At 39.0% G+C, this 14,580-nt stretch overlaps 2 protein-coding genes across 3 annotated transcripts in view; one reads left to right on the forward strand and one right to left on the reverse strand.

The window, feature by feature from the left end:
• LOC116302680 (dynein axonemal intermediate chain 3) overlaps positions 1–14,580 on the reverse strand; it is a 36,407-nt gene that overhangs the window by 7,340 nt on the left and 14,487 nt on the right. For both annotated transcript variants that reach the window (XM_031712025.2, XM_031712024.2), the window contains 4 exons: positions 7,866–7,991; positions 2,602–2,802; positions 2,152–2,236; positions 1,251–1,375 (listed from right to left, as the gene is read on the reverse strand). In XM_031712025.2, the coding sequence (XP_031567885.2) occupies positions 1,251–1,375; positions 2,152–2,236; positions 2,602–2,802; positions 7,866–7,991 (537 nt within the window). The remainder of the gene's footprint in view (positions 1–1,250; positions 1,376–2,151; positions 2,237–2,601; positions 2,803–7,865; positions 7,992–14,580) is intronic.
• LOC148911061 (uncharacterized) lies at positions 11,925–13,187 on the forward strand. Its single transcript, XM_089030588.1, has one exon. It carries the CDS (start codon positions 11,925–11,927, stop codon positions 12,951–12,953), a length of 1,029 nt encoding a protein of 342 aa, XP_088886714.1. The 3' UTR covers positions 12,954–13,187.

A 14,580-nucleotide genomic window follows, 5' to 3' on the forward strand; every position in this document is an offset into this window, starting at 1 on the left:
CTCTCTTCCTTCTCTTACCAGCTTGATATTCGATACTACATAAATTTAGGAACTGCCTAAAAGCGGAGCTCCAAATAGGCACAGGAGCCCAATTTAGATAAAACTAAGAGATGAAAATAAGATCGGGGGGAATCTTCAATTATTATTTTTTATTCGACATGAAAATGATGTCCCCCATAATGAAAACCACGAAATGAAAAAAGGAATCGAAATGCACTCTATCGTTTTCTTCGCACGAATCTTCGTTTTCAACCTTACAACTCCCCAACTTACCTAGAAATTTTGTCACATGTACACAACCCACTTCCCTTCTAGCAGAATCTCTCTTCTCTTTCTCTCCCTTCTTTCAGGCGGAAAATAGGCTCTGCTAGCAGGGAAACAATCCACCATCATCCATCCCAGTAAGATTCTAATTCGACAAAGTTTTACGTGGCCGACATTCTTACGCTTTGAATTCCTGGTTAATTTTACTTGAAAAACGAAACATAACTACAGATAATCCAATACAATATCAAGTTTAGTGAAATTTACCTTGGATAACTTTCACTAAAGTCCTAATTTCGGAGATTTCCGAAATTTTTGTGGACAAATCAACACTATGAAAAAGACTTGAAAACTGGTTTAAAAAAGGTGAGCAAGATATAAGCTTACTTTTACTTCTTTTACATAACGATGTTTGGTTATCCACATGAAAACTTTTACGTTCTTATAAGAACCGTATTTTTACAGCAAAGGAAATAGTAAAATAAATGCTTTGATAGCAACTGAGAGAAATATAGCCAAGATTATTAAGCTTAGCTCATTAAGCTAGTCCGAACGACAAAAACCAAAGTGTCAGTTTAAAAAATAATTTTCTTATCATAAGGCTAGAAGGGAGGGAGGGGGTTGGGAAAATAGATGCCGCCCGTGGTAGGGGCATAGATATTTCCTGGAACTACTCATTGAGAGGATTTAGAGTGTGGGGTTCATTTCATCTAATATTTTAAATATTAAAAGGATTTTGAGCGGGGAAATGAAAACATTGATAAACATTTTAAATATAGATTAGGCATTATTTATAGTTAAGAATTCCTCCGAGAGAAGGGAGGGGGAGGGGGGGGGGGGGGGGGGTGCGACCACCCCCAGGATCCGCCAGTGAATAAAATCGCGAAACTAATGTGTCGTGAAATACATCCGAAATCGCAAAATTAACATGCCTCAAAACTTTTCTGTTTTACATATTAAGTTATTCTTTAATTTCTATACATTACCTCAGTGCCCACAAAGAACTTTGTACTGACATTTTCTAGTGGTTTCCCTTGGTCCTTGGATTTACCAAGACTTGAGGAATGGCGTGTCATACCAGTTTGTTCAGGTTCTTTCTCGCCTTTCACTCCTGAGCAGAAAGGAAGTTATGTCACCGGTTAAGTTTTATTTGTAAGGGTAGGAAAGAAAAATGAGGTAGATAAACAAGATTTCATAAGGATCTGATTTAGAAAAATGTTAATGCAGCTTTTTTAAAAGCTATTTTCGTCATGTAATGAGATTTATTATGTATTAAAAAAGACGGTTTTGAGCTAAACTGATAGGCATAGTGACACTGGTTCTCCTATAAGTTTGATCGGGAGAGCCACCAATATAAGCCCGTATTGTCATAGCATTTAATCGATGTCGAAAATACCCCTTTTTGGTATCGACGATTAGCTTCTGAATGCAACGGTTCACATTGGAATGACAAAATCTCTGACAAAAATTCATCTTATTTTCTCTTACAACTTTTGTGAAACAGATTATTTCCTGAAGACGTGGTACAATAATAAGGGATATAACAAGCTACATATCTTGCACTTTCTGCTACAGGTCAGTGAGAATCTCAAGCAAATCAGGATCGCTTTCCTCGATTTTTCCTTTGTTTTTGGATTGAAAAGAGGAAAATCGATTCGGAAATATATTTTTCCCAACTAGCCGCCAATAAACAAAAATGGTATTACAAAACTTTTAGTGGAATAAAAATGTGTTTATTATTTTTCTACAAAACAAAAAAACAACGAAACAACAAAAACCAAACGAACAAACAAAAACCAACAAAAACCAACAACAAAACAAAACAAAACAAAACAAAACAAAACAAACAAAAAGAAAAAAAAAACTCCATAAAGCTGCCTTCCTTACCATTTATTCTACTGCCTTGCTTCTCCGTAATGCTAAAGCAGGTTGGGCCAAACTCTCCATTACCCGTCATACGCTGTACAGCCACCTAGCACACAGACAGCTATATCACTAAAAGTCCTATTCATACTTTCAATTGCAGATATCGGAGTTACACTCTATTACCTTCAGACAATTGTTACATTTGTGTTACATTCTTTATTATTTTTATTGTTATTTGGGTCAGTTTCTATACATTTCATTGTATTGACCCAAATGGTTCGACTTGAAACAATTGTTTGAAGGCAATAGAGTGTAACTCCGATATCTGCCATTTTCATAAATCGCAATCAAATGTTGTTATGGCTTGTCTCCACCGCAACCTTCATTAGTTTCGGTCCCAGATCCTCACGGGTCCTCTCCACTAAAAGAGAGAGGAGACTATGTCATGGCTGGCCGTTGGCGTTTTTTTACCTTGAGTATTGGCTTCCAAGATAGATCCAGATGTTTGAAAGTCGGTGGTATCCCAGTAGGATTAGTGGTTGTGGTTTGAGCAGGTGCTGCTGACTTAGTTGGGCGAGTGTCCCAGAATAGGACAGTCCCATCTGCAGCACTTGTCATTAATTGACAGCAGTGCTGAGACTTGTTTTCCACTACTAATCCCATACGCCCAATCTAAATTAAAAAATAGTATAAATGAAATCGACTTAAGCAGTGAATTATTGCTCGGCACTATTATGCCTGAAATCATGGACAGTTGAAGAGTGAGTAACAATTAATTAATTGCATGGATTAAGAAAATAGCAACGCCCAATCAACCAATCAGAAACAAGTATTTTATGTAGATGTAGTTTTAAATAAAAAAGATAGTTCACCGTTTTCACGCGAAATCTCGCTGAATGGGGATTCAAAGCATACAACGAGCAAAGGTGGACCAAGGCAAGTTTCAAGATAAATCATGGCCCTAAAAATCATATCGCAGAAATTGGAGCGTTAATTAACGCCTAAACCTAGCCTCCTCCGCAGGCTACCCCATATTCAATCATAATAATAATAATAATAATAATAATAATAATAATAATAATAATAATAATAATAATAATAATCGTCATCATCATCATCTATATAGCACTCAACCTATTAAAATATTCTAAAGCGCTTTACATCCATGTCTAGAAAATAAAGAAAACAAAATTCTATTATGAAAACGATATGGAATAAGAAAAAGCTATAAATGCATTAAGAAAAAAAAAAAAAAAATCACTGAACATCAATTATAAAATCTCAAAATAAAACTCACAGATCGCGTTTTAACGGGTCTAAAACCACTCGGCTACGCCTCGTGTTTTATACCCGATAAAACACTCCTGCTAGTTTATTAAACATTATAAAATCATATTAAATTCAAATAAAAAATCAAAACCAGTAATATGTACTAAACAAAAAACTACTTCATAAAAGCGTCCTTATAAAAATACGTCTTAAGTATCGAATTAAATTGTCCTACTGAACTACTCTGTCTAATTTCCAATGGGAGACTGTTCCAAATAGTTGGAGCCGTATGACTAAAGGCCCTATCTCCAAAGGTCTTGCATCTCGTTTTTGGAATGATAAGCAGACGTCCATTGTCTGATCTAAGGAGGCAGCAACCAGGTTGTTTTACAGTGAGCATGTCCTCAACGTACTTTGGAGCAAGGCCATTTAGAGCTTTGAAGACAATCAAAGCGGTCTTGTAGGAGGCACGGTACTTCACAGAGAGCCAATGCAGTTGAGCCAGGACCGGTGAGATGTGAGCGTACTTTGGTATCGGACAAGTGACTCGCTGCAGCATTAAGTACTCTTTGGAGACGATCCAACTGATACTATGGGAGTCCATACAACAGTGAGTTGCATTAGTCGAGATGCGAAGTCACAAACGCATGATAAGTGTTTTTGTAGACTCAACAGATAAGAATTTCCTGATTTGCCTGATGTCGTAGAGAGATCTGAAGGCTTAACTACATACTTTGACGACATGTTCATTCATAGGCATCCCACTATCAAACCATGCACCCAAATTCCGTACACTGGTCAGGGGTTTGATGTCAGAATCTCCCACTCTAACAAAGTCTATGGAAACCTTTGATAGCTGTTGGCGCGTGCCTATGATCAGGAAATCAGTCTTGGAATCGCTGAATTTTAGTTTCTATGAAACGAGCAACGCACGGACATTAGCATTGGTGGCCTCCAAAGCTTGAAGTGTACGGTTTTCATCCACGGACGAGTCAGGACTGAAAGATATATATAACGGCGTATCATCAGCGTAACTATGAACTGATGGAAGGTGCTTCTCAATCACTTGAAAAAGATGCGATGCATACAGAAGAAAGAGTACAACACCAAGGCAGCTACCCCGGGGCACACCGCAACTGATTTCAAAGTTCCTAGAACAAGTAAGGAAAGATTTGACCCATTTGAGTGCATTTCCCACAATAACACCAAAGTCCGTCTCCAGGAGAGTAAACATGATGTCGTGATCAACAGTGTCAAATGCGGAACCGAGGTCAAGAAGAATCAGAAGAGGCACTTCCTTTCTGTCCATGTTCAGCAAAGTGTCGTTGTGAACTTTTAACAGGCACGTTCCAGTTGAGTGGAATATTCGATATGATGATTGATTGAAGGAAGAGGAGCATTTTCAGAACAGTCGCTGTACTACGACTCTTTCAGCAGACTTGGAGACGAAAGAAAGGTTACCAGCAGGTCTAAAATTATTGAGAATAGGTTCCAGATTCAGTTTCTTGAGGTGAGGAACAATAGGTGCAGTTTTCCAGCTATCCGGAACACATCCTTCTCGTAGTAATAAGTTTGTCATTCTTGCAATATGAGGAGACAACTCTTCAATGCATGACTTGAGTAACCAAGTAGGGATGGGATCCAACTGGCAATAAGCATTTGAAGATTGAATGATAGTATCCCGAACTTCTTCAGTAAAAACAGATGAAAACTGTTCAAGCTTAACCTCAGGCAGACGGGCTTCAACATTCGGAGGTATGACACCAATTTTTTCAATCTCTTCTTTAATCAAATCAATTTTATGACAGAAGAATTCACCAAACTGGTTTGGCGGAACAGCGGGACTTTCATGTGATGGCAAAGGGCTTTCCTCATGATTTTTGCAGAGTGAATTAACCACACGAAAGAGTTTCTTAGAATCCCCAGCACATTTTGTAATGAGGTCAGAGTAATGGTTTTTCTTTGAAACTTCTAGCAACCTGGAGCACTTATTACAGACTCGATACGCATCTCTGTCACACTGGAGCTTGGACTTAAACATCTTCCTTTCAAGTTTCCTGCGTTTGGATTTGAGTTCTTTGAGATCTTTACTGAACCATGGAACCATAGGTATCGCAACAACGACTTTCCTTTGTATAGGGGCATGTTTCTCCAAGATCCTCAGCAGAGTGTCATCATAACACTTGACTAAATCCTCCAAATTGGACCAAGGAAGATGACATAGGTCTGACGCAGCGATATCATTCTTAAACACTTCTAAGTTGATTTTCTTGAGCTCACGGAACTATAGTTTCTTCACTGTTAAGGATGGACGAGAAAGAGACATTTTACATTCAATGAAACTGTGATCAGAAACTGATAGAGTAGCTTCAGGTCGAAGAACATCGACATCATTGGATGATCTAGTGATGATGAGGTCCAGGGTATGTCCTGAGGAATGAGTAGCAACAGTTATTCTCACCACCGTCAATCAGTGAAGACTTTAAATTGATGTTATAGAGGATACCAGTGCCACCACCGCTGCGTCGAGATGATCTTGGAAAATGTTTGAACAGGTAACCGGGAGGAGAAAGTGCAGAAGCACTAACAGAATCATAGTAGTCTTTGAGCCAGGTTTCGGTTAGCAGACAAAGATCAATGTTATTTCCAATAAAATGGTCCACAATAAGAGATGTCTTATTCTTGACAGAGCGAACATTTACAATACCAAATTGAAGCCATTTCTTCGACGGAATAGAAGGAAGATTTTTCTTCATACTGAAAAGATTCGCCACATTCCTGCTACGAAGACATGTAGAAGAGTCATAAACAGATCGGACTGTGTCCCATGGGATCTCACCGCAAAGCTCTTCGTTACGCAAGATTGATTTAAGGTTACCATCTTGAATATCACGTAAGCTACAATTCATCATTGAAGAACAAATATTTGACCATAATTGGATTCTTTTCCATCAGCAGACGCTCCTTAACTTTCCTGCCAGCTCTAGATCTTCTGTACGAGGAGGAACAAGTAGGACGCCAACTATTCAAACGCTTAAGATGGACAGCACTAGGACGCCAACATTTGATGTAAGATATATTCTCTGTTGGGATCCCTGCGTTAAATTTTATGGCAGAGAAGAACTAGGAACGAGAGAGGAGGAGTAGACTCTTCCACAGTCTCTCGCTCGTCCGTTCCGTCTCCACGCTTAGAGACTGTAACGGTACAATGACCGAAAGGACTTATGGGTCCCGAAAACTTGGACCCAGCGTGCTTTGGGAACCAAAATACTCGTCCACAGTCTCTTTCGTTTCAATATTTTCAAGATGGCGGCGAAAACGAGAGAGACTGTGGACGAGTATTTTGGTTCCCAAAGCACGCTGGGTCCAAGTTTTCGGGACCCATAAGTCCTTTCGGTCATTGTACCGTTACAGTCTCTAAGCGTGGAGACGGTACGGACGAGCGAGAGACTGTGGAAGAGTCTAAGAGGAGGAGGAGTGGGAAGCCCAAGGAGCAAAACGAGCCTAGGAGATGCATGCGGAGGCTAGCCTAAACCATACAATGAATATTTCCTGACATCTTAACTGATGCGCAGTGCATTTATCGACAACTAAAACTAATTGAGATTTATAATGCACTGAATCGTCCTTATTCTAACCACTGTTACCTAATGTTAGTATTTTCCTATATTGTTCGGAATATATTTTAATGTCCGTGTTTTTTAATTTAAGCAGATTCCGAGTTCTAGGGTTTAAACCCCGGGAGGGAATGATGTTTTTTTCCCTTGCCTTACCTTCACTTGCCTGCAAAAAAGGCCTCAGTAGAAATAAACCAAAAAACGTCAGAATCAGTTGGAGAGGGTACAATCGCTAGATCCCCCATTTGGACCCCTTTCCCAGAAAAAGAGGCAAGAACATCTCGACATAATAATAATTAAATAACTTCTAAAACGCAAAAATCTATATATATTCAATTGCGCTATATAACTACTTACAAAATGTATATACAATAATAATGATAATAATGAAAGGGAGAACTAGTGAAAAAATGAAAGGAAAATTAATTCTAATTATGACTAATGCGAGAAAGCCCTAGTAAATAAATGTGTCTTTTAAGAAACTTAAAAGTTTCATCTTAAATGAAACAATAGAAAGGTTAGTATTCCAAAGGTCTAAAGGAAGTGCATTCCAAATCTCGGGCGCGGCCAGCAAAAAACGCGCGATCACCCAGGGTACTTTTTGATTTAATTTTAAGATGGCTTAACAGTGTGCCATTACTATTCTTCCTAAGGTTATACGTAGACTGAGGCAAAACTGAAATAAGCTCAGCCAGGTAGAGTGGAGCAAGCCCTTTTAGAACTTTAAAAGTACAGGTAGACAGGACAGGATCCCAGAACTAAAGGTGACATCGTTTATTTATGTTCATGATAACATATTAAGAATTGTGCAATAATGACAGAATAAAAAGACATTGTTGTGCACGTTACCTCCATATGATCTGGTATCCACTGAACATCTGTCACTGCTGTCTTGTGGGTGTGCTCAATAGATGACACAGCACAGTATCGAATCACTGGAGACTGATCTTTGAGCGAATCATCTTCAAAACCAGGCTAAAAATGAAGACATCAAGCAAGATAACATCCACAAGTTAAAAAGGTACACTGAAGTAGGGTTTCCAAACTAAAGAATGGATTTTTCCATATGGGGAGCTAAATCTCGGAAAAACTTTAAGTGAGTTACAATACTCCGAACTACTAGGGGAGTTTTGGGGAATTTTGAAATTTGGAGTCCCTGCCACATCATTTTCAACACTGACCGTGAGACGAATATTCCTGTCAAAAAGTATCAGTAAATTGGTCTTCATTTAAGGCTTGTTTTCCATAAAATTATAGTAATTTCTCAGTCGTATTCAACGAGTTCAAGTTCAAGAAATCTGATGTTTACATATAACTTAATTTAATACCGCTGGCTGGCTATAGTACTGAACTGGTAACGAAACTATGGCTATGATAAACTATGACTTCCTAATCTAAAACTCCCGAATCATTAGTTGTCAATGGTTCGGACCTTAGATGAGAAGCTGCCTTCAATCCCAGTCAGCCAAGAGTGAGAAAAACGAGAGCGAAGTTTCTTTGTTAAAAAGAACACCAGTTAAAAAATTCATTTTGATTTTGTGACAGAGTTCATGTCGACATTGTTGGGAATATTCCAGAAGTCACTGTATAGATCCCTTGCAGTCTGTTGTAATGCAGCTCAATTTGGAGCACATAACAATAGAGATTGAAATTATATTGTTTTGTCCTCCAAATCCAGCTGCTTTGGCGTCAAATGCAAGGGGTTTATTGTTCTTGATATTCTTTATGGATAGTCATTATGGATAGTCATTATGGATTTCAAAAGCGTAAAATCGCATTATAATGAATAATGAAATGACCTTGTAAAGCGGTCAAAATTACATAAACTGGCCAAATTTTGAGGCTGTAAAGTATTTCGTTGCGAGTAAACATGACGCAATTTTTGGAGCGGCCATCTTGGTGCTCCAAGTTGTTACACCATCATGGCGGACGAAACTTGAAAGGCTTAAGATGACTGGCTACTTTTGGAGCAAATTTTTAAACTTTTTGAAAAACTACGATTTTCTAATGTAAAATTTAATGGCGTTTCCAAATATGATAAGAAAAATGGGGTGTCCCAAGTTCGTTTCCGAGATAATCAGCATTTAATAGATGCCTGCGCGCGAGGTTTTGAAGCAAAACTTTCGCCACCGGAAATGATCAGGAAAAAAATTAAAACTCACAAGACTCTATAATTGCACAAATGCCGGCAAGTGAATCATTCTACAATACTACATAGATATTATTGACAAAAAGACATAGAAATGTATTGATTTGTCATATTTCGTCCTTTCAGGGCCCTAAAAAAATCCATAATGGCGAACAAAAATTCCTACAAAAATCTATATATTCGTGTGTTAGAAAAATTAACTTTTCTAAAGAATTTGTTATAACGTAGATTTTTAGAAGTTTTTTCGAAAAGTCTTAAAAAAGTTTAGAGTCCCGTGAAGAATTTGAGGATTTTGCCCTCTTGAAGTTCAAAATGTGAATAGTTTTTCAATGAAATCTTGTAGATTATTCGTGGGCTCAAATCGAACGTTCAAAAGTAGGCAGTCACCTCAAGATGATGACAATTTTTTTTTACTACAATTCACTTAAATATACTTTAAATATATATTTTAAACGTGTGGTGTCTAAGACAAAATCTTTCAACTAGAGTAAAATATTTTGATATTTTCATCCCTATTTAGATAGACGTGATTGTGTTGCTTGACACAAACTCAACCTTCATAACTCGGGAACCAAACATCGAAATAACTCGAAATTTTTTCTTGTGACTTATAACAGGATATAACAGACTTATAAGGATTTCTAAAACATACTTGAGAAATGCGTTTATACGATCTATAGTTTAGATTTTGACGTTTTGATGACGTCATGTGAAAATCGGCAATTGGACTTTGAACACTTCTATTTCCACATTTGTAATTTAATTAATTACTGGGATACCTGGAGTAGCCCTGTCGTAAAACGCTTTTGTTTTTCTTTTGTCGTTTTCCTTCTGATTCCGACACACAAAATGGCAAAGTTGCGAAATAGCATCCTGTGTCAATTGCGGCCTCTGTGAATGAAACCTGTAAAAATGGTTGACGCTATCATATTCTAGACATACAGGGTCACATGGCCGATCAGAAGCTTTTACTTGTGTTAGGCCGGGCTTGCAAAGAAGAAGGCTATTTTGGAAATGGAGTTTGATCAGTCATATGGACGTTGACGCTCGAAATCTTGCACTCTTTACTCGTCGGAGAGTTAAGTTTACAATCAAAGACGAGAAAATCTTTGACTTTACATCGCTGTCCCTTCCATTCTTGCAAGTATATGGTCGATAACGGTTCCATTCGCGAACAGTATGGTCGACTTAACAAAGTATTATGAAAAATAAAATTTATCATGTGACTAACTTATTATATCAAACATTGTTTAGACATTCAAATCAACAAGAAGACGCCATGTTGGATTCACTCTATGATGCGAAGGATCCTAGCCGTGATCACAGGCTTCCCAGACTCTCAATTCGTAGATTGGGTGCTGCGCTTCCTGTGGCGCTCACAACAGCTTTGCTCGAAGTAGGTAGTTTAAAACTAAATTGTATGCTTTTTCCTTAAACTTAGAATAGAGTTAAATACAAAAATAAATTAAGATGTGTTTTATTTTGTCGTCCAATGCATTTTACGCTGTTTATCAGTTGGGTGGTGAATACTTACTCAACTTACACAAGGCTGACAACTAGCTGGCGACTTATACTAAATAAAAACATGACATTCTGTTCAAAAGTCATAGAATTTAATAGAAAGTTTCGTCGTCCATGATTTGTGCTGATGTCGGAATTTCTTTGGCTAAAATGAAAACATTCAGGCGTTCCGCTAGCGTTGACAAAATGACCCGCGAGGTCTTCTTTAACATAATCCTGTGTTTTTTTTGTTTTTTGTTTTTACTTTGGTATAACAAATAACTACAGCTTTATGATCCCCGAATGATGAGCACTTCTCAAAGAAAATACTTGTAAAATGATAAGAACCATGAGTAAAATTGGCGGTTCGGATACTAGATATTTTGCGCCTGGCGCGTTTTTGGTCTAGCGATTTACTTTTGGTTTTGCGATTTACTTTTGAGACTCGTTGTGTGGCTCGTTGTTGGTGGTTCCATGTTTTAGCATCAACTTAAGCACGTTCATGGGTATTTTTCACTCGCATTCTTTCTACGCATGAATTTTGTGAGCGCTCCATTCCAATGTTTTGATAAGTAAAATGTATCATAAAAAAACGTCTTTAATCTCTTGTAGCTCTCAAACAAAGTCGGATACCCTCTTTTTATTTCGTTTTTCGAAAGTACTTTGTAAAACCTTACTTCAAAGGAAAAATTTTAAAAATCTGACGATGGGAACAAACCGAAATGAGATATTTTGTGTATAATTGGAATAGAATCTCACGTAACACAAAGGCCAAGTCCACACTTGCGCAAAATAACATTTTGTATTTCTAATTTTTGACATATAATAAACGCGAACTAGTTATTTGGTTATTTTCTGGACTTCTGTGAAAAACAGAGACGATCAATTAATTTTTCATAAAGATACAAATATTTTTTGACAGTGTTCTATGTTAACGCTGCATGTTCGCGCGTTTTAACCGTAAAAAGGGCGAACGTCCACGCATTCTGACGGCTAAACGAAGTTGTGAACCCCCGTTTTTTATGTGCCTATTTTAATGTGGTTAAATAAAATATTTAAGCAAAGTTAGACTTGAACTAAGTTGCCTGTTATCGCAAGTATCTGTCATCAAAAGGCTATAGCTTCGCGGCCATCTGATAAGCAAATTAATGTCTCACGTAATGAGATGAATGATGAACAGATGGTATCTGGGGACGAAGCTTGCATCGGGTGCTATCCAATTTCGCTAACGCCACGTGCTATCCGATTTCGCTAACGCTATGCGCTATCTCATATCGCTAACGCTAGCTTACGCAGTTTGTACGCTACACCAACGCTATTTGTTTTCTCAACTTGACCAGTCCACTCTAAAGAAACAGTGTCAGGAATTCCTCCTAAATGGCCTGGCTCCCACCACACGTCGCACTTACGCGTCTGCTCAGCGTAAATTTATTGATTTTTGCCATCAGCTTGGCAAAGTTCCTGTCTTACCTGCAGATGAGAGAACTTTATGTCTTTTTGTAACGTTTCTGGCACAGTCGCTTCAGCATCGGTCTATTAAAGTCTACCTGTCAGCGGTTCGGGCCCTTCACATCGAGCAGGGTCACGCAGATCCATTGGTAAATTGTCCGCGGCTGCATCAAGTATTTCGGGGCATTAAACGTTCCCAAGGGTCCCAGTTTTCACAGCGTCTACCGATTACCGACGCTCTCATGCTCACCATTTTCAAGGCCCTGGATATTGACTCGTTTGACCATGCCATGTTTTGGTCGTCATGTACGCTCGCATACTTTGGTTTCCTGCGATCGGCAGAGTTTACGGTCTCCAGCTTGGCCAGTTTCGACCCCACCATTCACCTGCAGGTCTCGGACTTGTCGTTTGATAATTTGGACCGACCATCGTGCTTACGGGTATGGATCAAAGCATCCAAAACCGATCCTTTCCGCGCAGGGTGCTATGTTCACATTGGTTGTGGCGTCTCCCCACTGTGTGCGGTGACTGCAATGTCCGCTTTTCTGCATAAAAGAGGAAATGCTTCAGGTCCACTATTCTTATTAAAGAATGGCCAACCATTGTCTCGAGAGTTGCTGACGTCGTGGCTGAGGGATATTTTCGCTGGTGCGGGAGTGACTGGTAATTTTTCCAGCCATAGCTTCAGGATTGGAGCCGCCACAGTTGCAGCGCGCAATGGTGTTCCAGATCACATGATCCAAACCCTTGGCAGATGGACTAGTAACGCTTATCAAAGTTATATCCGGACACCTACAGAATCCTTAGCCTCGATCTCGCGCTATCTTTCTCAAGCTTAATTTCCTGGAGTGACCTTAGTTTGGGTTGGTGCTTGGATCATTGTGGTGGGAGGCCCTTCTTCCTGTTCCTCCTCTCCAAGCACCTTGGAGAATCATTTGGAGGTGACAGGGTTGCCATAGTTACCGCTGACCTCCGCCGAGTTCCCGAGGCTCCTCCCACCCAAGCACCAACGCCAAGCTCATCTACGTGTGATGAGTTTAAATGTGGTTAAATAAAATATTTAAGCAAAGTTAGACTTGAACTAAGTTGCCTGTTATCGCAAGTATCTGTCATCAAAAGGCTATAGCTTCGCGGCCATCTGATAAGCAAATTAATGTCTCACGCAATGAGATGAATGATGAACAGATGGTATCTGGGGACGAAGCTTGCATCGGGTGCTATCCAATTTCGCTAACGCCACGTGCTATCCGATTTCGCTAACGCTATGCGCTATCTCATATCGCTAACGCTATGCGCTATCTCATATCGCTAACGCTAGCTTACGCAGTTTGTACGCTACACCAACGCTATTTGTTTTCCCACCCACCCTCCACTAAGGTAAGTATAGGTAAGTATTCCACTGCCAAGTCAGTGTGACGGTGCTAGGTGGGAGGTGACAGGGTTGCCATAGTTACCGCTGACCTCCGCCGAGTTCCCGAGGCTCCTCCCACCCAAGCACCAACGCCAAGCTCATCTACGTGTGATGAGTTTAACTTCTAGTATGATGAAATGTAATTATGCAAAGTTTTCAAAAAAGCTGACAGTGGGATTTTGGTAATCTTTTACGCATGAACATCCTTAAGGTGACTCCAACGTAATTGAGTGAATTTTGCGAATTCCGGCTTCAACTCGCTCGTATGGCGTCAAAAACATTTCGATATTTCTGAAGTTAGCACATGTAACGGCTCAAACATTTAGGCTTTTTCCTGTGTTTTCCGATTTTCAAACAGTGTTGTTAGAACAATTTCCACGATACTAGATATAGATTTTTGGTAAACAGATTGTCACCATTTTGTCTATCGAGTTTGGACTGAAAATCTAAGTTGAATAATACCGATACTCTAGTGCATTATTCACGCTGTCCTACTTCATTATTATTTTTATTACGATTATAGTCGGTTGTTTATCTATGATTTGCGAATTGCACTTATAGCGAAGCAAAATAGAAGGCCGAGTCTAAGGCTGTAGCTGGAGTTCAACTGGAAAGCAAGGAACTAAGTAAGGACGAATGGCCTACTAAGGAAATCCTTCTAGAACCACACCTACTAAGGGAACGTCTTTCTAGTGAGCTTCAAAGCATATTAGGGTTGTATCAAACCTCTCGTATTAAAGTTAATCAGTCTCCTAAAAAGTGGTACTCCAGGCGATCCCGGAGCTATTCCAGCTTGATCTGACATTGGTGGAGAACCCGAATGTTACAACATCTGATTGGCCGACAGCTAAGTTCAATAAGGACAGACAAATAGATGACGTAAAGTTTTTCAAAGCGAGACCTTTGGATTTTACTTTTCAAAATTTCAAAAAGTTTACCTATATTTGCACAAAACAACGACAACAACAACAAAAACAACAACAACAACAACAACAAAAAGGCTGTTCAACAGCTAAATACTCTCTGAGATTATCATGCGTGTTTTTCAATGCATT

This window comes from Actinia tenebrosa, unplaced genomic scaffold, assembly GCF_029948245.1.
Source record: "Actinia tenebrosa isolate PJP-AT-01 unplaced genomic scaffold, QUT_ActTen_1.0 PGA_scaffold15__27_contigs__length_11533743, whole genome shotgun sequence".
Classification (NCBI taxonomy): domain Eukaryota; kingdom Metazoa; phylum Cnidaria; class Anthozoa; order Actiniaria; family Actiniidae; genus Actinia; species Actinia tenebrosa.